Here is a 25,733-nt window from a genome sequence, read left to right on the forward strand (position 1 = left end):
AGAGAGTTCACTTCACAAGTCTAAGGAGGTTCCATCGCAAAACCATATGGCAATGATGGGAGTAGCCCCTTAGCCTTATAAAGTATTTAACTCTCTCTTCTTCAACCAATGTGGGACACTTACATGCGGCGATACATTTAAACCGTTTTCACCACTATCAAAGTACTCCAAGTTTACCAAACGCACGATCTACAATACCCACAACCAAATTCAAGCTTCAATTTTGCAATTTCTGTAAAATTGCTCATGTATGCGATACTTAATATTCACCAAAATCGAGGCTATGGTGGTCGAATTTGGCCTACAATAGTAGATCTGAAACACCCAAATTCGACCACCAAGCTCTCAAATTCTGAAAAATATGCTTAGGGACGGTGGTTGGTGGAGTGTGGGTATTTAATTCGGCGGTGTGGTATGAGACTATGGACGGTGGTCAAGGGGATTGAAGAAGGTGGTAAAATTATGATGTTATATTGGAGTATTAGTTTTGATGTGATGACAGTTGGTCTCGTCGTCGTTAGCCGGTGATTGTTGTTGACGATATTTATGTGGTGGTCGAATTTGGTGATGTAAAATGGTTTGAGGGGGTTGGTTGTAGCCGTAGAGGAGAGATCAGACAAGGGTTAGCCGGTGGTGAAGGGGTTGTATTTGTGGTGGAGGTTGTAGAGTTGCAGGTGGTTGTAGTGGTGAGGTGGGTGACAGTGATGGAGAAGGGTAGGGGGTTTGGAACTTTGGCGTCAGTGAGCAGGGGGAGGTAGTGGGAAAGGACAATATGGTCTTTTAGTTTTCTTTGTAGTTTTTTCTTAATATTTGTGCCTAAAAGAAGTAGGTCAAGTAATAAAAAACAGAGAAAGTAGTTAAAGTAGTTCATTTGTAAGTTCTTCAATTCCATATATTATTCGTTTGAAGAAAAAAAGTCGAAGTAATAACTTAACAGCTACTCGATCGTACTTAAGTAAATCATAACGCTTAATATATTTTCAAAGAAATGAATTTTATTACATTTGACAGAAAAATGAATATATTTACAATACATGGAGTACAAATTCTCGTATGTATGTAGGTTGTAGCTAATGAAAGCATGAAATATTGGGTATGGAGGGTTTATATCGTATTGTATTGTAATTCTTGTAGCTAATGAAGTAATGAATGCATGAAATATTGGTCATGGAGAAAAACATTCATTAACTATTTTTTTTCTTGTCTTGGGTGAGAAATTTCTTGTGGGATGATATATAGTTAAGGAAAAATAGACTTTAATAATCTCAACTATGGGTGATTTACCTACAATAATCCCAACTAACGTTTATTTTCTAATAATCCTAACTATTAGGTGAGTTTTCCTCCAGCAGTCCCAAAAACCAGTTACCTGCTAAAAGGGTAAAATCTTTTTTTTTTTGAAAAAAAATGCCACATGTCAACACATGATTGGCTTGATATAAAAAAAATAAAAAGAAAAAAAATCAAAAGTCATCCCAGCTAGCCTCTCTTCCCTTCAGCCACCTTACACCCACCATGAAACCCTAGGCCATGGCGGCTCAACCCTTTTTCTTAGCCCAACACCGCGGCTCCGGCCCCTCCACCATTGCCTCGACCATTCACCTACCCCCTACGACCAACCGCAGCAGCGCAGCCCCACACTGTTGTTCGCAACCACCCATGAGACTCCCTTCTCTCTCCTTCTCGTGCCTCTGTCTCTCTCCTCCGCTGACAAACACCTACGCTGACGAACACCGATGAACAACCACCGAATTCTCACGAACACCCACGAATACCTACCGAATTCTCACGAACATCACCCACGAATACCCACCGAATTCTGACGAACACCCGCGAACACCCATCCTGAAACACCACCTTTCTCCAGCTAAGAGCACTCACATCAGTGAGCATTTTTTTGCTCATGAGCAAAAATGGTGAGCAAATTTGGTAGAATTGGTACTACATCAATGAGGAAAATGAAAAAATGCTCATGAGCATTTCAGAATTTGCTCATAGGATGAGCAAATTTCATGATGAACAATAATCTCGTGGACCCCAGCATTCATCCAAAATTGATAGAAATGTTACAACATCAATGAGCAAAATAAAATATGCTCATGAGCAATTCAATTATTTTTTGATCACTAGTGGGATAAAATTTCCTCACCAAAAATGCTCATGAGCAAATTGGTTGGGAAGAGTTAAAGTGGCTAGAGAGAGAATGAACAATTTTTTTTTGCTCACTAATGTGAGTGCTCTAATAGGTTCGGCAAAGGGTTGATGGCGGTTTCCATCAAAAGGCTCCGATTTCAGACGAATTTGGGAGACTTTCTCAAGCATTTATCTTGGTTATTTTGGTGCAATTTGGGGCTGCTGGTGGTTTCACGGGCAAGGGTTAGGTGTTTTGGCCGGTTTTAAGGGTGCGGCTGGTCGTGGGAGTCGTTCCCGGCTTGGGTGGCTGGAGAAGGTGGTGTTTTAGGGTTGCGGCAGGAGGTGGAGGTGGTGGTTAGGGCTGGAATGGTGGCTGCCAGAATTTTTTATTTGGTTTTCTTTTTTGTTTGTTTGTTTTTTTTTTTAATTTTTTTTGAACCACTCACACGCTAACACGTGTCAAACTACCTACAATAGTAGGTTGTTGACTTTTGTTGACCGGTTTGGGACTGTAGCTGGAGGAAAACTGACCTAATAGTTAGGATTATTGTAGGTAAATCGCCCATAGTTGGGATTATTAAAGTGTATTTTTCCTAAAGATAATCGACAAAGCTTGCATATAGAGAAACGTACACATACAATCTTACATTGATATTATTTTTAAAAGACTATTTATAAATTAAACATGCGCGCTTAAAGAGTTAGGTGTGTTATATTCACCTAGTTTTCACTTATCTGAACTTATTTTTTCTTATTTGGACTAACCTGAGCTCATCTAAAGTTATTAAACCTTATTCAAACTTATTTTAGGGTCTATTCTCATTGACTGAAATGAACTGAACTTAACTTATTAGAGCTGAACTGGACTGAAAATAATCATATGAGAACAGGCCCTTAGTTGTAATTTGTAGTTTGATAACACTTAACATAACTTATTTTTCCTGAACTGAACTTATCTGAACTTATTACACCTGAAATAAGTGAAAATAAGGTGAAGAGAACGCACCCTTTTCAAAGAAGAAATCTAATGCCATGCTTAAGCACAAATCATCCTTAAATAAAAATTGCACAAGTGAGAAAAAAAAAATCATTCAACTCGGATGAACTTGTTTGCATCTGTAAGCACAACACCATGTCACCATAGTAACATACACAATACATGTTGAGGTTCTTTTTAGAGTATGGTAAACACAAGAATGCATGCATCACTATAGTGAAGTGCAGCTTGAGTCTAAAAAGTAAAAACCACGAAAGTACTTTTCACAATTTGACTATGTAATGAGATAATCCAATGAATAAGAGTAAACTTTTGATTAGTGCTCCCTAATTAAATTTGATTTTGTTTAACCACTCATCTTTGAGCATTTTGTTAATGCTAAGCATTTATTTTGGGAGTTATAATTAAGTATTATTGTTAAACAAATCTTTTCTTCTACAACTTACCTAATTTCATTAATTCAATGGGTGATGAATATTAAATTGAGCAACTTGAAATTCTATCACTTATTTTTAAAATAAACTTAGCAATTTTTAAATAAAAAGTTCCTTTCCACTAAACCATTTTGCTTATTTCTATATATGGGACAACCATTTTATCTCAATACTTGGGATTTATAAAATATAAAATTCTGAGTTGATAATTATGGGGAAGAATTTGCACTACACTGCATTGAATTTGCCGCCCTACTTTGAAAATACAGATAAATAATTATTTAAAATTAGCCGGTTCTTATCTAAATAAACTTGTTTGTTTCCCAACCCAAATTTAATTTTAAAAAAAGGTTTATTTATTTATTTATTTTTTAATTTTTAAATTTTTTAAATATATTTTAGTAAAATCATTTTATTTTTGGCCTGCTTTTTTAGATTCTCTATTTCTCCATCATTTTGAAATAAATATTGTGTTATATGTACATGTATTTGGATGCTTTTAGTCAATGTTTTATAAATAAAGTGGCTGATGAGTGGCCCTTCAGAATTTTTTTGGAGCTATTTTTGTTTGTTTTTTCAACATCTTCATACTTTAATGACCCAGAGAAAAACAAAAATCTTCACTTTTTGATATTTATGAAAAAAAAATTATCATAGCGTCTCATTATTTCAAAATTTTCAACCATTTCTCTGGAAATTTCTCACTCAAGACAAGGGGAAAAAAAATATCCTTGTCTTTTTAATATTCTTTTTAAAAGTATACGAAAAAGAATATATTAATCTTGTACGAGTTGAAAATAGTGTTGTACACCTGAATGCACCATGCGCATGGTATATCCGAATAGCGGAAAGAACATACTGTTATTTGACAAAGAACATACCGTGTATGGCAAAGAATATACTTATGTTTGACAAAGAACATACCTATATATATTTGATATTATGTTCATCTATACTTATGTTCTTTAACATATGTTGATTAATACAAAATATGTTTTTTGAGTTTGGCTCGTATGTTCTTTGAGGTAATGAGTTCTTTAACATACGTCGTTCTTTAACTTATGTTCTTTTTATATATGTTATTTTGAAATTTAATTTGAAAATGAAATCATGAATTATTTTTAGTTGAAAATAATTTTAGAGAGAGAAAATTTTAGTTATTATGGAAAATTAATTTTTAGAGAGAAAAAACTATTTTTGGGAAAATGATATATTTGGTAAAGATTTTTTCCGTTAATGTGTAATTTTTAATGAAATTTTAATAAAGTTTTATCATGTTCTTTTTGTAATGTTTTTATGTTCTCTATTTTTTTTTTTTTTGAAATAAGTTCTTTGTTAAAAATAAACATGTTCTTTTTCAAACACATAAAGTTCGTTCCGCGGTTCTGCCTCTTTTTTGTTTAATCGGGTGCACCATGCGCATGGTACCCGGGTGCACAAATCATGCATTATGTACAAGTAGCTTTTTTTTTTTTTTTTTTTAATTTTTTTTAATTTTTTTCTTAATTTTTTTATGCAAATTATATATTTTCAGGCAACATCAGTTTTCTAGCTACGGAGTACAATATATCTTCCTATGGTTAGCATCTTAGCAAGTCGCTTGAAATTTACGTGACTCATAAATTGTAATCCATATTTATTATATTCAATTTACATATTACAAACCAATTAGCTTAGGTACAGCCCTAGAGCTAGTTTGCTTTGGCACTTGGCTAGCTAATACAACACAAACTAATACGAGTATACTTCGTATTACAACTTTACAAGGAATCCAATGATTAGCAAGTTTGTTATATTTTGAGAAATTACAAGCAAGCCCCTGCATGCGACTATGGAAATTGCTCAAACAAAGTCACAATCAAATTCTTCATCCTTTTGCCTTTTTAAATGATAATATTCATTTTATAATATTAGTTACAATCTGTATTGGTGGAACTATAAATTTTATTTGATACTTCGCATATGCCATCATTTACCTAGCTATCACCTATTATTTTATGATATACTTCTTATGTAACTCAATTTATGTTGATTAATGAAGTATAAAATAAGTTCAAATAATTCACAAACAAAATTAATTTCAGATAAGTTGAAGCAAAATTTATTTATTTTTTCCAGATTATTTCAAACAAAATGTTTTACCAACAAACAATTCCTTTATAGATAGAAAAACGTATAGAAAATAAGTCAAATGAATACATTTTGTTCCTTTTTCTTTTATTTTATTTTTAAAAATCGATATATACTTGAATTTGTAAAAAAAAAAACCTTTCATGATTTTGTTTGAGTTAATTTTAATTTTATTATTATTATTATTTTTTTGTGACAAGATCGAGTTAATTTAATTGTTAAGCTCAGTGGCTTCATATAATTCTGCTCAATTTTTTTTTTTTAATTCCGTAACTTACTAATTTCGGTCCACGAATAATATAAATACTTGATATACACAAATTTTTAACTTATGAGATGTGATAGTAGAATAAATATCCAACTTAATTACATACCCCTAAAATACATTAATCACTATTATCAACTTTTGCATTGGTTTCCGTGTCAAGCCCAAAGTTGCACTTAATAATAAACGGAGGTAGTAATTTGAAAGGGTTAAGTATTTTGTTTTTGGAAGGGATTGAGTATATTATCGTGTGTGTATTTTTTTTTTTTTAATCATGTATTCATTAGAAATATGGTACGATATGTTGCCAATATAAATAAAACTCTCATAAATTTTTATACTCGTACTGTTCAATTACATAATATGTCCAAGATTAATTGGGTGTTTTTTATTTTTTTTTTTTCATATTATTTGAAAATTTAAGATTATTTTCCATCTTATATATAGTAGAATTAAAATAAACGACTATAAATATACATATTGTAAGTAGTTTATAAGTACAATCTTATACATGTGTGTGTAAAAAATCTCAAATGACTTAGGTAATGTACTTTTTCATCTTTCCCTCAGAAAAAAAAAAAAAAATTGTACTTTTTCATCTTGTACACTAATAATTGAAGCTTGGTATGTAGAGTAGTGCATACATGTACGTAATATAATTTATCCATAGGTTGTAACTTGTATTGCTAAAATGCTAACTTGTAAAAAAAATCTTTGAAATGCTCTTTTTAGTATGCTATAAAAGTTATATTACATGTATATATGAGTTTTTTTTTTTTCTTTTTTTTTTTTTTTGAAATAATGTATGAGAAAATTAATAATCTTCATGACCAGGCCAATATAACTATATAAGATACGTAATTTAAGTTGTTGAGTCTTTAATTCATACGTAGTAACTTAGTAAGCATTTTTCCATGACCAATATAGGGTATTTGTAGAAATACAAGAATATTACCTATTTTCTTACAAGAAGAAGAGTTATTAAAATGAAATTAAATAATAATTCATCTTATCAATTCTTTTATGAGATTTTTAATTATAAATATTTACAAATATAATAAGACAATTATTTTCTAACAATATCTTCTACATAGTATAAGATTATTGGAATTAAGATACAGAGTATCATATACATTTTTTTTTTCTTAGACCATATACATGAATTTTTAATTAATAACAATTTATTATTATAAAATCAGTAATTGATTTTTGTCATAATCAATTACTACTATTTAAAGTTCTTTCTTGTGGATCTGCTTTTTATTTATCCTTATCTCTCAAGAAATGTCCTTTTGCGTTGGCAACCTAATTTAACTTTACCAAAATTATTTTATTTTTATTTCCGGACACCAACCCATTTCCTTAACTAAAACGCATATCTCTTTCTTTATTTTATGCCAAATTAATATAATATTTATTTATATATTTATAATGATCAATATGCAATAATTAATATATTTCCTTTTATTTATTTTATTAATTAATAATCACAATTCCGACAATATTTTTTTTTTAAAACAATGTCTTTTAATCTCTCACCAATAAAACCCAGTTTACCTCAACCAAAATTAGACCTAATTATTTCATCATACCAAAAATTCCCAAATATTTCTTCTTCCCCTTCTTCAAAATACCCAAAATTATTTTCCAAAAATTTTCTGGAAAATAAAAATATAAATACACTCAGCTTCTTTCAGACCTTGCTTCTTCACTCTTTAATGGTGGAAATTAAACCCATGTTTTATTTCCATAAATCCATTTTTTAATCACTAAACAAGCTTAGCTTCTACTCAAATCAAACAATTTACAACCCACCTTTTTCCTTTTCCATTTTTAATTTTTTAGCTGGGTTTTATTTTTATTTTGCTGAAAAATTCAAAAAAAAAAAAAAAAAAAAGGGTAGTTCTTAAAAAAGGAAATAAATAATTTCTTCAAATTCATTTTTTCAAAATTAATTTTCAGTAAAAACAATTAGTAAATGAAATGGAAGCAAAGGAAGGAGGAAGTAATAGTGGAGTAACAGTAGTGGGGTCAGATGCTCCAACAGACTATCAAATAGCTCCTAGAATTGAAAATAACTCAAGCGATACTCCGGTCGCCGGATCATCGCCGTCTCCGGTGGCGCTGACGGAGGTGCATCCGGGGTCGAAGAAGAAAAGAGGAAGACCAAGAAAGTATGGTCCTGATGGTGCTGTAACAGTTGCTCTTTCAGCGAAACCCATATCAACTTCAGCCCCGGCCTCGGCTGCCGCCAACGTTATCGATTTCTCAGCCGAGAAGCGACCGGTGAGCAAAGCGCCGAAGGCGAAAGCCGCCTCGGTTAATGTCAAGCAACACCAGCCCACACAAGCAGCTCAGCCTAAGTTTGAGTCTGAAAACAGTGGTATGTATGAGTTAGATAAACCGTTGATGTTAATAAGTTTATTTTTTATTTTTGAAGTTAATTTTGTTTTATTTGGATGGGTTTATAGTTATGCATGTGATAGAGTGAGTAGTGTTTCTGACTTTTTGAGCTGGAGGTTTTGATATTTTGTGGGGGAGGTTATGATTTATTAGATCTGAATTTTTGTGGTAGGATTAGTACATGTGGTACCATGGATTTTTGCGAGAAAATGTTTGGTTGACCCTGATAGGCCGATTTTATAACAGGTTAATCACGGTGTGAGAGTCGCTAACTCTTGAAATCGATGTATCAAATTCCGGTTTTGTGGGTTTGATAAGGGTTTTTATGAAATTTTTGAGATGGGTTATGTTATTGGGTGGGAATTGAAGTGGGACCTCTGTATATATGCACCCTAAATAAGATCTTTAAGGGGGGTGGTGGGTGTAAATGGGTCAATCGGAAAGAAAACGTTAGTGACCTTTTAGTGGACTGAGGGTGGTTAGTTGTCCTAGGTTTGGAATCTTCCAGAAGATATAAATCAGATTGTAGGACGTGTGTATGTGGGTGAGAACTTTAATGTTGGAGGAGAATAAAAAGAGGTGTTGTGGAAGGTTACTTGCAATGATTGGTTTGATAAAGTATAAGTTTGCTGATTCTGCATAAAACCTAAACTTAGTCAGGTGACCTGTCTATGCACAGATGGTTGATTTATAAAGAAGGGGGGGGGGGGGGGGGGGGTTAGCAGAGGTTGTTTTCAGATTTTTGAATGGTTTCTTTCTGGATATTTAGCTTAGTTTATCGGTATGTATGACCTTTATTGGGTGTCTTATCTTCGCTTTGCCTTTGCCTTTGCCACTTGGTATGACGGTATGAAAGGGGTGGTGAATATACTGTTTGTGCATTTCTTTTTGTTGCTTGCTGTTGTGTGTTTCCGTATGCCTTAGGCTGTTGTTTAGCCCCACGTCGCCTTTGGCTATAGGTATCTAAGTTATCCTGTTCTTTGCTCAATTGGTACACTTGGTATGATGTGACGGACTTTGGATACTGGTTGAACGAATATATATTAGTGATGAAAGGATCCACATGCTTACAATTTACAAAATGTTCATTGTAAGTTAATTTGTAACCATTAGATGTACGGGTCTTGTGGGTTGGACTGATTGTTCATTTCGAGAGGTACAATAAGCCTTTTTTTTTTTCCCTTCATTTTGGTTTTATTAATGGCAGTAAGGAGGCTATGGCTAAGTAGTGTTGACACCGTCTTTTTTTTTGGGATAAAAAGGTGAATGCTTATAAAGTGTGATAGCTGACTGAAGAGCATCTAGGCTAATTGATATGTGCTGGTTGCCCTGTTTCCTTTGAGATGTGCTTAAGGTTTTAAATATTTTTCCGTAGTCTCATTTGGTAATGAAAGTAAATGTGTTTTGGTTGCAGGTGAATGGGTATCTTGCTCAGTTGGTGCTAATTTCACACCTCATATCATTACAGTCAATGCTGGTGAGGTGAGTAATAGAAGATCATGCTATAATGCTGTAATGCTGTAATGCTTTATTTTGTAGTCGCGCTTTATCCATTTGATCTGGCTTAGCAGCCTCACTGCCAGAGTGCAAATCTTAATTGATTAGCACAAAACTAAATTATCTGAAGTTTGTTGCAACCCCAGCTTTACTGTTTGACAAGTGTCCACATCTTTTTATTAAAAGAGGAAAGAGACGAGTTGACACTTGTCAAAGTGTGATGAGGGTGCACCTAGCTCCTTTCTCTGGTTAATTATCAAATATTCTTTATGTTGTGGTCCTTAAGGATCACTAGGAAGCATGAAAAGAATGATATAAGGCATATGAATCATTTTTTTAGTTTTCTGTGGCTAAGGTGGTGGTGGTTGGAGGTAATGATGCATTGTGCTGATAAGTTTTGTTAAGGCTTAAACTACATATACCTTTTTGAAGTGTTTAAGTACCACTTCTACAACAATGCTTACTTGTGACCTACCTGAAAAAACACTTTCTACTTCAGCATCATGTAGATAGTGCAGGCTTTGCAAAGTTTGAACAAGCTCTATTTTGGCTTGTGTAAATTCTCATTTACCTGGATTGTTACAAAATTTGTAAAGTTTGAACAAGCTCTATGTGAAACTGTGTGCACCATTTTTTATGTCACTTATCTGTGTTACTAACACTATACGTCTCTGATTGTTTCAGGATGTTACTATGAAGGTTATATCATTTTCTCAGCAAGGTCCTCGAGCTATATGTATTTTATCTGCAATTGGCGTAATTTCCAGTGTAACACTTCGGCAGCCTGACTCTTCTGGTGGTACATTGACATATGAGGTGCTACATCTTATATCCATAACTGTAATTTATGCAAAGAGATTCTACTATTTCCTTTTCAATGATCTGGCAACATCTAATGTCACATGCTACTTTTGAAGCTTTTCCCAAATCACTTTTACAATGCATATTTTATTGTATGTAAACAACTTGTAGTGATCTCTCACTCTTTTTCTTTCTGATTTGCAAAATGTTTTGTTCAGCGACTTTGCCTAAAAACATTTGCTCACCTCAACAAAATGAACCTTTCTGGTCATGATATTATGCCAACTGTTCTCTTCTGAACTTCGGCTTGTTAAAAAAATTTAAAATATTTATTAAAACTCAAAAGTGTTGCTAGCCAAAAATCTCTGTCACAAGCCTCACTCCTTTCAAAGCCAAAAATTAATGTTCTTTCTTAAGGGTCATTCTTAATGTTCTTTCTCCTAGTTCATGTTTTGTCCTTTCTGAATTTAATTCATGTTCTTCTAGTTCATGTCTTGTACAGCGGATCACTATCTGCTATTAAGAAAAACTCGCAACATTCTTTTAAAATTTTTATAACCTTAAATGATAAAATCTTATACTATTTCTGCTATACACTTTTTCCTCATAGCAGATAATAATCCACTGTACTAAGCAATCAATTGATGATGCAAATTAATTGCTTGATTACTTTATGGACTATTGTTATCCTAAATTTACTGTGAAGTATATAAATTGATATTCCAAAGGGTCTCAGCATGTCAACTTTATTATATGCTGGAACTTTATACTCCTGGGCTAGCTCTTGAGCACTTTTTGTTACCTTTTGTATCTCAACAGGGCCGTTTTGAGATACTTTCTTTAACTGGCTCGTTCATGCCTTCTGAGAGTGGTGGGATAAGGAACAGATCAGGAGGGATGAGTGTTTCATTGGCAAGCCCCGATGGTCGTGTTGTAGGTGGTGGTGTTGCTGGTTTGCTCGTTGCTGCTAGTCCTGTGCAGGTATTTTCCATCTTCCTTCATATGAAGAATATACTTTTTCTATATCACATTTGTTGCTTCAGCAGCATTGCCAATATAATAGACATACATATGAGAGAGTAGAGGTTATTTGTGATCAACACCAAAATAAAGTTCGGAAATGTGAATTTTTGTAATTCAGCCTGGTAATGCCAAATGATGTTATTCTATAATGCAAACCAAGCTTAGACTACCACAATCCAATATTATTATTTCCATAATCATCACTATCACCTGAAAATTTTACCATCCGATCCACATTCGTTCTACTATGATCCACTTTTATATTATCTCCTGTTCTTTTCTTTTTTGTCTCCTCTTGAGGATCCTAACATTAGTTGGGCCACTACTAACCAGCAGTTTCTACAATTAATTTTCTGTTGCTTTCAGATTGTGGTAGGAAGTTTCTTAGCTGGAAACCAGCACGAACAGAAGCCAAAGAAACAAAAATCAGAGTACATAATCAGCGGTCCACCAGCTTCTACCGTAAACTTTTCAAATACAGGAATGCAGGACAATTACGGGGGCCAAGGGTACCACACTTCAGGTACCACCTACTCGTCTTACCAAGGAGACAATAGGAATGGCTCAGCTGATCACAATGAATCTATGCACGATGGTTAAAACTTAGAAACCAAGAACTGGAAACCTAGATGATTGGCAACAAGAGATGCTACTAATTACTACTGGCCATATATAAATTATTGTGACTGCCCATGAAATACATCTCTTCTGTTTGTCACATCTTGTATAACCTTGTGTGATATTCACACTTGCACGGGTCAAGTGCTTATTCACGACAGTGGTTTGTTAATCCTTGATTATGTAGGAATTTTAGTCTTAGCTTAACTTAATAGATAGGTATTTTCTACAGGTGTTTATTTATGTAGAATAAACTTGTGTTCATACGACATCAAAATTCTGAGCAAAATGGTTATTGGTCTTCATTAGTGTATTATCATTCTCTTAAAACTAATCTTTTGGAAAGTCAATTGAAGTGATTTATCACATGGGCGTTTGATGGCAAATCTCAACGACTCTTTTGTACTCAAAAATTCTGTTTGATATTAATACTGAGCACTTCGTTTATGTTTACATGTCATTATTGTAGTTCTGTATTTTCTTAGGGCCTGTTCTGATTTACTGAACTGATTGGAGCTGAACTTAACTGAATTGAATTGAATTGAATAGAGTTGAAATGAATTGTTTATGAAAGAAGGAAATTAGGAACTGAACTGAACTAATTGGAGCTGTACTGAAAATCTGAAATTAAGCTAAAGAGAACAGACCCTTAGTTGTTCCAGTAATCTAGTTAAGTTGTGTGTGTTTGTCATCGACCCTTAATATCATCACTGTAGTCAGTGAAAATTATAAAATGTTACTCTGTATATTTTGACACTTATATTGAGATGTACTTCGTATTTAATAAGATCTAACAAGAATATGCTTTTACCCTGTATCTAATAAATAACACTAATGACCAAAGTGAATATGAGTGTGAATAGTGTCTAAGTGGCAATTACCCTGTATGTTAAAGGTCAATATGATATAATTGTACAAGGTATAATTGTACAAGTGAATAAACGGTGGAATTATAAATTATTAATTATGTAACTTTCATAGCTCCAAAAGGACCAAAACCATTGTTTATGTATATTATCCAAACTTCCAAAGTGTACCATTATCATCAAGATTCCAACTTTCAAGTATTAAATTGGCGTTTAGGTGAAATCTGAATAATGACTTGTTAACTGGTGATATAAAATCCTTAGTGATAACTCCACTTTGAGAATGCGGTAACTGATAACTAATCAGTCATCACCTTGACTAGTTGCATCTTGCATGGCAGTAAATCATTAGTGGTAGGCCTGGTAGCTACTTGCTAGGAGTGAAAGGTTAATTTTTAATTTGTGTTTTGCTCAACTAATCAAGTATGATCCAAAATAAAATTAAATTCGATCTTTGGATTTTGAGTCTATACAAACCAATTTTTCTTCAAATCCAATCAAGAGTTATGTATTACCTCCGTTACATATTATTTGCAACGATTTGACATAAAGTAGAGAGGAAAAATATCTAATCGTTGCAAATAATATGTAACGGAGGTAGTAGTTTTGATCCAATCCGAAAATTAATATTAATTAAATCACCAAAACTCCGTTCTTTATTTATTTATTTATTTATTATTATTATTATAATTTTTTTTATTTTTTTATTTTTTTTTATTTTTTTTAAGAAAACCAAAACTCTGTTCTTAGTTGACTATGAAATTCATATTTCTCTTGTAAGATACTATACTTATAAAGTTATAAATATAAATTGAACCCTTATAGGCCCAAACAAGGCATGCATCCAATTTGATTCAGATATTGAATTAAATATGGGTTGCAAGTCTATCTTATACCCAGGTTTATGTATGATACAAAACTATAAAAGTATCAATAGTTTTGTTGGTATTTTAGACCTTATGTTGGTATAATTATTGTATATTTGTATCAATATGAGATCTTAAAATACTAGACACTTGTTATTGTCATTAAAAATGAGAGTAATTATTGATTCACTAGACAACCTCAAACTAGAGAGTTTCCACTCTCATTAGAGAAATCCAAACCGGATTTTGAAGCATGAGCTTCAAAATCATAGATCAAGTCGTACTTAGGGCCTGTTCTCTTACGTTGAAATTCAGTTCAGTTCAGTTCAGTTCAGCTGAGTTCAGTTCAGTTCAGTTTAGTTCAGCTCATAATTTCCTTCTCTTATAAAATATTCATTTCAGTTCAGTTCATTTCATTTCAGTTCAGTTCAGCTCAGTTCAGCTCAGTTCAGTTCAGCTCAGTTCAGTCAATTAGAACATGCCCTTAGTTCTCTGACTTATGCTATATGGTTTGAGTCCAAACATGAAAAAAAGCATCTTGGAATACACAATCCCAAATGTATTAATAATAACTATTCTTAAAATAACAAGTTGAGACAAGTTTAGAATTAATCCTTATAGGATCCACCTAGATGAAATCATAGATCATCAATACGAACATATGTGTACGTAATATTCCATGTCCACATAATAATAATAGTAGTACTAGAGGGAGGTAGGCATGCTACGAGTGAGCTTGGGCGTCAAGGAGCTTGGGCCGGCATATTTACATCATCAATTTATAAGTCATCACTTTGCGACTTTTGCGGCACATTTCTGCTTTTCTTCGAAATTTCATTATTACCAGAAATACTTGCGTGGACCTGGTCCACAATAACATTATTGTGGACCCGAGGTTTATACACAAGCAACTGACATTATATTGAATATAGTGACCCTTATTTTTAACATAATAACCTTATTTTTAACATAATAACCTTTATTAAAAGTTGTATAACGTGTAATACGATTGTGAACTTGAAGTACGATGTTATGACTCTAATTTTAACATAGTGACCTTTATTATTTATATTGACCTTATAAAATATTTCATTGAAAAAATTAACCTCTTATAGCCTATATATTACCAAAATGACTTTTCTTTTCAATATAATGACCTTTATTTTATTACAGTGACTTTTTTTTATTTATTAATAAAACGACTATAGTTTCTCTAATGTTAGTGGTCCACAATAAATTAGTGTGAACCAGGTCCATTTAAGAATTTGTACACTATTACTACTTCGCTCCGCAAGTATCGGCATTCGGACATCAACTATACTATCACCCTACGAAAATATCTTACGTTATCCTTTATTAGTTTTAAATTTCTTTTTGAACTTTTCACAATGATGAAGTCAAGATCAACTTTTCAATATTACTTTATTAAGATGTTGAATGCAAACAATTTCTTGATGTATACTATCAATTCCTACTAACGACATTTTGGAATTAAGAATTCCTTTAACCTCCCTCTATCTCTTAGCTTTTTAGAGATCTTATTCGCTAATTAACTTGAGTTAGATAGACTTGTGTGAGGATTTAGTTTAATAGTATACCTACTTCATTCTTACAAAGAATGTATTACTTTGATCACTTATATCAATGTTCATATATGTGTTATATATTAGTAAGTAACTCACAACATCAGCTACTCCCTCTGTCATAACATTGTTTTGTCAAGATATATATATGCAGTCAAAAATTTATCATTTTGCCCTAAAAAATATTTAATTTAATATTTTAGAACAAGAGGGTATGTATGAAGTTCAAGAAAAAAAAAAATGTAAATCCCTTTAAATTAAAATGTCAAACATAAGCCCTACATTCAATTAATTATTTAATTTATACCCCTTGAATACCTTAATTAGTACTCCGTACTTCACGTATAACAAAGTAGAATATTCATTACATACGTGTAAAGTTATAATCTTTTTTTTTTAGACAAGTATAAAGTTATAATCTAATACCGTTAAAATCATAATTATAACTAATCCAAACAATATCCATTAATGAATAAAGTTTGTCGGTAACTACCAAGCACATTCCTATGCTATTAATTTCCACGAAAATTAGCTTGATTATATAATTCAATAACAAACATTCTCTTATATAGTTATATTAGCATGGGCCCCTCTTTAACTAGCATAAAACCTTGGAAGTTAAGCATATACTTTTGTATCAAGTATTGTTGTAATTTTTCTTGCAAGTTAGAATAAAGATATGAAGATTAGTGTTAGAATTTCTATCTTTTTACTTTTGCCTCTCCTTTTAGCCACCATTCTCTTAGTAGCAACTAACTTTTTGTCTCCAATAATACACCAAGATCTCCTCAAAAAACAATTTTCTACTAATCTTTTTCTTCATTTGGTTTTCAACTTTATACTTATAGCTATTATTCTCAAGGAATGCTACATACAATCGAGCAACAAGCATGATACGTCGTTCTCTCCTCTTATTTGCTTTGATTATGAGATGGAGGAGGAGCATGGTGAAAAGATGAACAACGATGATGATGAAGACTTAAATAACGTCTACATGGATGACAAGGAAGGTGGTGATAGTCACCGCCACAAGGGTGATGATTATTATGATGAGAGTGATGACGAAGATGATTACAACAACGATTATTATGATCATGGCTCAGATGGTTACGACGAGGATGATGATGACAATGGAAGTGATGGTGAGGTAGGATGGGATGAGGAGGATGACGATGATGAAGAAGAAGAAGAATATGATTATGATTTAGAGAAGAGAATCGAGGCATTCATTGCCAAGGTTATCAATGGATGGAAGGAAGAATGGTGTAGTGACAACCTAAATGACTAATGCATCTCTTCGTAATGATTTTTTTTTTTTTTTTTTAATCCTTCTTTTAAAAAACTAGGATAATTATGTTTGCTATATATGTATAAAGAAAGTATAATTTTGTATGGGTAGGATCAAGGGGGGCATCCTAAGAAAGTAAGGGAAGTCCTTATTAAGAGTGCTTGTACAAAGAAACTAATTAGGTGATTAGGAAGTTCTTTTTTTATCACTTCCTGTCTAGTGTTGTGGGTGACACTGTAAATTATCCAAAGTATCTTTACTTAACAATTCGTAGTTGTACTATGTATATTCTCTATTCTTGGTATATTCAGACTGTACCTTTAAGTTGTAAATTGTAATGAAAACCAAGTATGTACTTCTCTGCGTTAAAATGATGAATGATATGATAATACTTAATGCTATAATACAACTCTCTGTAATTATTTTCAAATAAAGTTTCTAAGGTTTTCATCACGTCGTTGGAATATTAAGAGAGAGACATTGATGTTTGACAATTAACATATGGGTATGGGCGATCAATGATGTTGCAAATTACGGACTATAGTCTTTGTTGATTGGATCTTGTGAAACCACTTAAAATGAGCTATTACGAGAATCCATTTATCGGAGGCCCAACTTGATTAAACTACAGATAGTCTTTTGCATTCATTCCATCAGACATAAAACAAAGATTTCCCCCAAGTTCAGATGCTTTTAGTTTTTTATTTTGTAACATTTTGACTGCTGGACACACTTGCCGATGTACATGTTTGACCGTCAATATCTTTTATTATATATTTATAAAATCTATAAAAAATTCATATTAAAAAATTATACATTAAAATAGACCCAACAACATCTTACATGATTACATTGACTTTGATATAATAGCTAAAAAATATGGTCAAAGTGAGATGTGTGAATAGTAAAAAAAAAAAAAAGTTAAAACGTTGCGAGTAATTTGGGACGAAGGGAGTATATAGGAAAATTAGAAATAATAATCCTAACTTTCATCAATTTTGGTAGAATAATTCCAACTTTAGATTATACTGGAATAATTCCAACTTAACATGCATACAAAAATTAACAAAGTAACATAGAAAACTTTCTTTCTCTGTATTATAAACAAATCTTACAATATGTTTGTTTAAAATCGGGCGTTGCATGGGAATTGGAACTAAACAAGTTTAATCCATAGTAAAATTATTCAAAGATTGATTAATTTATCAGCAAATCCAATTTAAATTTCATCCAAAATACAAACCTATTCCAATCGAATTTGTGCTAAACCCGATTTAAACGGGAGCTAGAGCCGGACTTATCATTAATGCAATAATGCATCATAACCGACCAATATTATAATGCTTATATAGTTTTGCACGTAAAACTCCCAACCCAACTCGAAATATCCACGGTAATCCCGCGGTTCCACCTCATCATTGTTCTTAATACTAAAATATTATAACATTGTTGAAGCTTCTTCGACAATTTTTTTTATATATGTGCTATAAATACTTTCAAAAATCAGATTGGTTAATAATTCGAAAAAAAAACACATGCTTATGAAAATTAGTGTAATAATATCAATCCCAGCAAATTTCTTTCTTCTTTTAGCTACCACTCTCTTCATTAAAAATTCTACAATGTCATTCTTTAAAAATGACACCACAATTTGTTGATGTGGCAAAATTTAATTGGCCTATATTTAGTATTTTTATTTTCATTTTGAATTATATTTAATACCAATAATGTATTAAAATTGTATTTTTTTTTGTATTCTTTTTAATACATGTATTTTTTTTAAAAAAATATATAATTATAAATTATAAAAATCTATTTTTTGTATTATTAATTAATTTTTGAATTTATAATTATAATTAAAAATCACAAAATTAAAATCATTCAACATTGTTCATATTGTTCAACAATCGTTCATTAATGTTCATACTTCATATTGTTCATAATTGTTCATATTGTTCATCAATCATGTCATAGATTAGTCTCCTATTCCCAAAATCAATGTTAGTTATTGATGAATTTGCAAATTTGGACTAAAATTGAATAGAAATTCGTAAACAAATTGAGTTTTTTGCCATTCTTGATTTTAGGTTGTTGTTCATAAAAAAATCTCAACAACAATCTCATTTATAAGTATTTGTAAAGGATGAATTCCGCTTTGAATCGTTCGAAAATATGATTTTTGTGGACTCAAATTGTGTAATTTTGTCACAGAACAAGGTTATCAAGTTTGTGTGTAGAAGATGAAGTGGTCGCATTTTGATCCGATAAATGTAATTAAGTTTTCTTGAAATTGTTTGTGGGTTAGATAATGACTTAAACTATGTTTGGTCACTAAATTAAGAAAAACAATGTTTTTTTTTATATTCTAGTATATTTTTTTTTTGACGCAAAGGAAAGGGAGAATTTCATTAATCAGTGGACAAATTGTCCATAACAACATACGGGGTTACATCACTCGGACAATGATTAATCCAAACTTGTTCATCCCCAAACGGCACCAATTTAGCTAAGTGGTGCGCAACCCAATCCCCTTCCCTTTTTACATGAGACCAACTAAAAGCAGAAAAAGCAGTACAAACATCTAACACATCTTCAAGCAAGTTATCAAGGTCAGATAGGAAAACAGCAGCACTTGAGAGACGAGAGACAACCCGCAAGCAGTCAGATTCAAGGATTACATCCTTAAGGCCATGGTGGCGAGCAAGACGCACAACAAATAGAATGGCTTTACACTCAGCAACTTCAGGGGGCCACCTGCACTTAGTTCTTCTCGTCCCAGCAAACAAGACTTCACCTTTGTGATTTCGGGCAACAGCACCCACACCTACCCAACCATCAGTGCTAAGAGAGGCATCGCAATTAATTTTGATGGAGCCTTGGGGAGGGGCAGACCAGACTGAAGGACTTTTGCGCTTTCTAGAGTGAGGCTTGCTGCCATAGATGCGGGAATTGTACTGATCATAGTCAGCCACCAGCTGCTGCATTCTGGACACAACAACAGGGTGAGGAACCTCCTTGTCATTGAAGACTTTATCATTTCGTCTCGACCAGATTAGCCAAATTAAAGCAGCTCCTCGTTTCTGCATCATACCATCCTCCGAGCTCCAAGAGTCAAATAGATCTTTGAAGTCTGGGAACTCCTGAACTTTGACTAACTTCTCGCAATTTGCTTCAGTCCACAGGTTCCTCACAGTGTCACAAGTAAAGAGAGCATGATACACCGTTTCGATTTCCTTCTTACACCATGGGGATTTATCATCCTCGGAAATATGCCTGTATTTTAGCAATGCACGCACAGGAAGGGAATTGGTGCAGGCCCTCCAGAGTACATGTCGCACCTTAGGGGTAGTTTCAAGCATCCACACCTTGACCCAAGCCTGATGAAATAAGTCGAGGTTGCATTTTTTGCCAATCATGTATGCAGTTCTGACTGAGTACAGACCATCATTAGAGAACGCCCAAGTGATGCAATCTTCTGGGTGTCTAATGCTTAGAGAGATGGATAGGATACAATTGATATCCCTCTCATTGAAGACTCGATTCAGCAGCTCCAAGTTCCAGTCAGATTTATCAAAATCAATTAAATCCCGAACAAAAGAGACCTCATCATTTCTGGGAGAAGTGAGTTTGCTGCCATGTTCATCTGCTACCCAAGAGTCTTCCCATACCTTAATTTTGCAACCATTGCCCACACGCCAAATTAAGCCTTCTTGAACGAGAGGGATGGAGCCCCAGAGACTACGCCACGAAAAGCTACTGACCGGGCTAAGAGAAGCATCAAGGACATTTCCATTCGGGTAGTACTTTTTGCCCAGCACATGACTTAGAAGAGAGTCTGGTTGGGAGATAAGTCTCCAAATCTGTTTCCCAAGCATGGCATCATTAAAGACAACCATGTCTCTAAACCCGAGCCCACCTAGACATTTCGGGGCACATAAAGAGTCCCAATTAATCCAGTGAACCTTTCGTCGAGAATCCGAATTTCCCCACCAAAATCTGGCCGTCATGGATCTAATCTCATCAATGACACTTTGTGGAATTTTATAGACACCCATCAAGTAGGTTGGGATGGCTTGGATGACGGATTTAATCAAAGTTTCCTTCCCCGCTCTAGATAAAAGTTTCTCCTTCCAACCTTGAAGTTTCTTCCAAATCCTCTCTTTCAAAGCAGCAAAAACTACTTTTTTCGATCTCCCGATAATTGTTGGAATGCCAAGGTATTTACCATGGGAATCTACCTGCTTCATCTTCAAAAAGTCAGACAAACCTTTTTGCTTTTCAGTGCTCACGCCTTTGCTAAAAGAGACTTCCGATTTTTCATAATTAATTTTCTGTCCGGAAGCTGCTTCATAACTGTTGAGAATATCAACTATCTTGGAGCATTCCTTTCGGTTGGCTCTAGCAAAAAGCAAACTGTCATCAGCAAAAAAGAGGTGAGAAATAGCGGGGCCATTGTGGCTTGCTTTTGCCCCATGAATTTCTCGATCCGACACGGCCTTTGTCAAAAGACCAGAAAAAGCATCAGCAATCATGATAAATAGATACGGAGAGAGAGGATCTCCTTGCCTCAAACCACGCCCCGGAGTGACATTCCCACAAACAAAACCATTAATGATGAAAGAGTAAGTGACAGTTGTGACACAGCTCATCACGACCTTCACCCAACTATCCGCAAAACCCAAACGCTGAAGAAGTTTTTCTAAGAAATGCCATTCAACCCTGTCATACGCTTTGCTCATATCAAGCTTTAGAGCAATGGTTCCCTTTCGCCCCGAACTTCTCTTTTTCATGGAATGGAAAAGCTCTAGGGCAATAAGGGCATTGTCGGTGATAAGTCTTCCTGGAACGAAAGCACTTTGATTTTCCGAAATAACTCCAGGGAGAACATATTTTAATCTCATGACTATGGCTTTTGAAGCAATTTTATATAAGACATTGCAGAGAGCAATAGGACGAAATTCAGACATTGAACGGGGAGATTGTACCTTTGGGATGAGAGCAATGTTGGTATTGTTTATGGGCGCCGGGGAGCATACACCATGGAGAATGTTGCAAACATATTTTGACACATCGTTGCCGATAATGTGCCAAAAATTCTGATAAAACACAGCATGTATTCCATCAGGACCGGGGGCTTTACAAGGGTGCATTTCACAAATTGCGGCATAAATTTCCTCCTTATTGAAAGGCCGAAGAAGTCTCTCATTATCCTCAGGAGTAATGCACGGGGCAACTGCAGCAAGGACATCATCACAGCAGGTCTCGGTGCCAGAATTTGAAGTGAAAAGATTATCGTAGAACCGTGTGACAATACCTTCAAATTCCTCTTCATCATCGCACCAGCCACCATTTTCATCAAGCAAGCCGACAATCTCGTTTTTCTTTTTCCTTTGCGATGCTTTGTGATGGAAGTATTTGGTATTCCTATCCCCGTCTATATTAATCTTATTATATTATAAACGTGACAAAATATTAAATTATGATATACTTTCTCATAATATGTGTAGGCATAATAGTGTAAAGAAAAATACAAATATATGATGTATATAAAATTGGCAAAAAACATGTTCCTTAACGATAATAAATATGATGGGTCCTAAAATTATGGATATTATATATATATATATATATATATATATATATATATATATATATATATATATATATATATATATATATATATATATATATATATATATATATGGTTCCTAATATTATGATATTTTTTTTTAAAAAAAGAAAGTTTTTTGAGAGAGAATATTTCTCTATAAAATTGCTAAAACAAAAGGGGCAAACGTTATTATGGATATGTCAGTTGACAAAAATTTAGGTGAATGCTATCAATAAACTATAATTAAGATCAATAATAATCTTTCAAAACTAAATGTTTCGGTCAAACCTTCACTAATTGTAAATTCGTAGCAATGTAGTTCGATATTTTGATATAATATATCAAAATAATAATCTTTCAAAACTAATATTTTCTGTCAAATCTTCACTAATCGTAAATTCGTAACAACGTACTTAGATATTTTAATATCATATATATAACAAAGCTATGTTTGTATACAAATCATATAAACAACTAATTAGGAATATACCAAAATTACAGGAACTAATTAAATTATATGCCCAAGATTTCAAAAATATTTTTTTCCAAAATATAATAAGATAATAATCCCATAAATCTTCTTTTACCAAAATGATATGATAAGAATTCCATAAATTTTTTTTTTGGTTATATGTTTAGCGTAAAATTATGATTTCCTCTAAAACTGGAAATGCAATTGTTAGGTAATTCATATGTGCCCTGAGCACGAGCATATTCCAATTATAACATAAAACTTAATTTTTTAGGTAATGACCAAAACTAATACTAATGAATGCCACAAGCAAATTCCAATTACAAATTAAAACTAATTTTTTCTAAGTAATGACCTAACTAAATACAGGTAATTACCTAACGACAAACATATTACAATAATTGTAGGTCTCGATTATGGATCTAACAGGTTTGCGAAAGAAATATATATTACGAACTCTAAAACGCAAATCACGCCTTCATTATCCATTGACCCGTTAAAAAATTGAAATATTTTTGTTTTAAATCATCATAGTACACGCTCCTAAGGTTATTTTCATCCTCAAAACCATCAAACAACTTGATTTTTACATAAATAAACACTATCAATCGAACCCTAAAACGAAATTTGTATACGAATTATGAAAGCAAATTCGGAAACCAATGCAATCAATCCGATCTTTGAACGGAATTTTATTGGTTTGGTCTGAATTCCGAATAGATTATACAAGATTTGTGGGGGTTTTTAAATTAAGATCATGATTGAAGAACAATGATGAATTTTTTATTTTTTAAATTTTAATTAGAATTTAATTTTTAAAAATGATTTTAATAAGATAAAAATAAATTTTTAAAAAGTTATAATTATGTATTCTTTAAAAAAATACATGTATTTACAGTTGTACATACATGTAGAGTATATTTAGGTATTTAAAAATAAATAAAAAATGGACTAATCATAACATGACACCTCATCATATTATGGTGTCATTTTTTGAAAAATGACATAGTAGAAACATCCCTCTCTTCATTGTTGGCGGCCTTTTTTCTCCAATCATACGTCAAACTGTTCTATTTTCTACTAATCTTTTCTACATTCACTTCCTATTCAACTTAATTCTTGTTACTATTCTTCTACTCAAGAAATTCAGCTCCGACGACAACCACGGTGATACAGCAGCGTCGGTTTCCGAGAATGTTAAGGGTGTTGGTACTGATGATGAGTGTGAAATTGAGTTTGAACACTTCATTAATAATATCGGATCGTGTGATCATGGTCATGGTTCTGATAGTTTCGGTGACGATGAGGAGGACGACAATGGTGAGATAGGATCGGATGAAGATGAAGAGGAAGAGTACGATGATTTTGACTTAGAGAGGAGATAGAGCTGAAGAGTTTATTGCTAAGGTGGTTGATGGATGGAGGGAAGAATGGTTTAGGGACAACTTCAACTACACTAAACATAGTGGCATTTGCGATTAATTTTTTTTGTTTAAGAGTTACAACGATAATAATAATGTTTTTTTCAGAAGTGTAGAAGCTAAAGTACAGGTAGATTGTGATGTTTTTGCTACATTCTTTTGTTCTTATATTTATCCTTGATATTTGGTATAGGAAAAATTGCTCTCATTAATCTGAACTTTGTCTCATCCGCCGAAAATAATCTCAACTTCAGTTTATTATCTATCACTCCCAATTTTGGGGGATATTAATTTTCGTTGTACCCAACATGTCATCTAACCTGATGAAGAGAAGAGAAGAGGGGAATTCTAAAGAAGCAGAGAGAATAAATAGGAGACAGAGGAAAGAGGGAAAAATCGAAAAAAGGAAGGGAAAAGGAGAACTGATTTTTGGAGGGAGTTTTTAGGGTAGGGGCATTTCAGTAGTTACACCTTTCTAACCCATTTAACCAGCCAAAAACCCCTAGTTAACGTTTACTAAACGTTTTAATAACATATGATCACTGTAGCAATTAGGTGAAAATATTAGGGGCACCGCTGATAATGAAAACTTAATGAGGTGCACCATTGATAAAAGTCAAATCTTTAACGGTATCAGTAATAAAATCCCATAATAAAATAATGCAACACGTTTGACTTTTTGTGTAGTCTTGAGGTCGGTCTTCATGCCTTCAACTCATTTCATGCCTCAAAATCCTTACTAATTTTTTCCGTTCCGCTTCCCTACCTTTTATACTCCCCTCTTATCTGTAATGTTTTAAAAAAAAAATTTAATCAAAAGTTTATTTTAAACTATTTTCATGAGTCACACTTTGCGGGCTGTACAAATTGAAAAGATAAATTCGATTATATTAGAATTAAGATACATTTATTTTTATTTTTTTTTGAGGTAAGGGGTGGGCCCCACCTTGATTTCCTATCACAGGAATATCAAGGGAGTATTACCCAAGGGGAGGCCAGGGAGGATATGAGCATCAAAGCGGGGTCACAACTCGGGAATCAGAGGAGGATGCCCTAGTTTCTCATGGTAAGAAATAAATTTTATTTCTCACATGATATCTTCGTAAATAAATTAACAACTTTATTCAATTGTGGAGCTCACAATAATGAAAAAATTGTTGATTTATTCACAAAAATTCCCCCATGAGAAACAAATTTCATTTCTAACCATGAGAAATAGGGAATTTCTCGAACCAAGGTCAAGCTCCCCTGAGCTATAGGCTTCTTGCTCATTTTTCTTAACAGAAATAATTTTCAATTTACCCACTTAAAACAGGTGAGTAGCC

At 33.1% G+C, this 25,733-nt stretch overlaps 1 protein-coding gene across 1 annotated transcript; it reads left to right on the forward strand.

Moving 5' to 3' along the window:
• Positions 1 to 7,239: 7,239 nt before the first annotated feature.
• On the forward strand, positions 7,240 to 12,606 carry LOC145598274 (AT-hook motif nuclear-localized protein 1-like). The gene is made up of 5 exons (XM_081654604.1): positions 7,240 to 8,342; positions 9,777 to 9,844; positions 10,544 to 10,675; positions 11,480 to 11,641; positions 12,050 to 12,606. Exons 1-5 carry the CDS (start codon positions 7,943 to 7,945, stop codon positions 12,281 to 12,283), a joined length of 996 nt encoding a protein of 331 aa, XP_081510730.1. The 5' UTR covers positions 7,240 to 7,942; the 3' UTR covers positions 12,284 to 12,606.
• The last annotated feature ends 13,127 nt before the right edge of the window (positions 12,607 to 25,733 follow it).

The sequence above is a fragment of the Chenopodium album genome, chromosome 20, assembly GCF_948465745.1.
Source record: "Chenopodium album chromosome 20, dcCheAlbu1.1, whole genome shotgun sequence".
In the NCBI taxonomy this organism is placed as follows: domain Eukaryota; kingdom Viridiplantae; phylum Streptophyta; class Magnoliopsida; order Caryophyllales; family Amaranthaceae; genus Chenopodium; species Chenopodium album.

What these genes read in the sequence shown, in the direction of transcription:
- LOC145598274 (XM_081654604.1), top strand. Translation starts at nt 7,943, where the DNA reads ATGGAAGCAAAGGAAGGAGGAAGTAATAGTGGAGTAACAGTAGTGGGG. An exon ending in TTACAGTCAATGCTGGTGAG is followed by an intron (nt 9,845 to 10,543) that starts GTGAGTAATAGA and finishes TGATTGTTTCAG; the next exon opens with GATGTTACTATGAAGGTTAT. An exon ending in TTGCTGCTAGTCCTGTGCAG is followed by an intron (nt 11,642 to 12,049) that starts GTATTTTCCATC and finishes TGTTGCTTTCAG; the next exon opens with ATTGTGGTAGGAAGTTTCTT.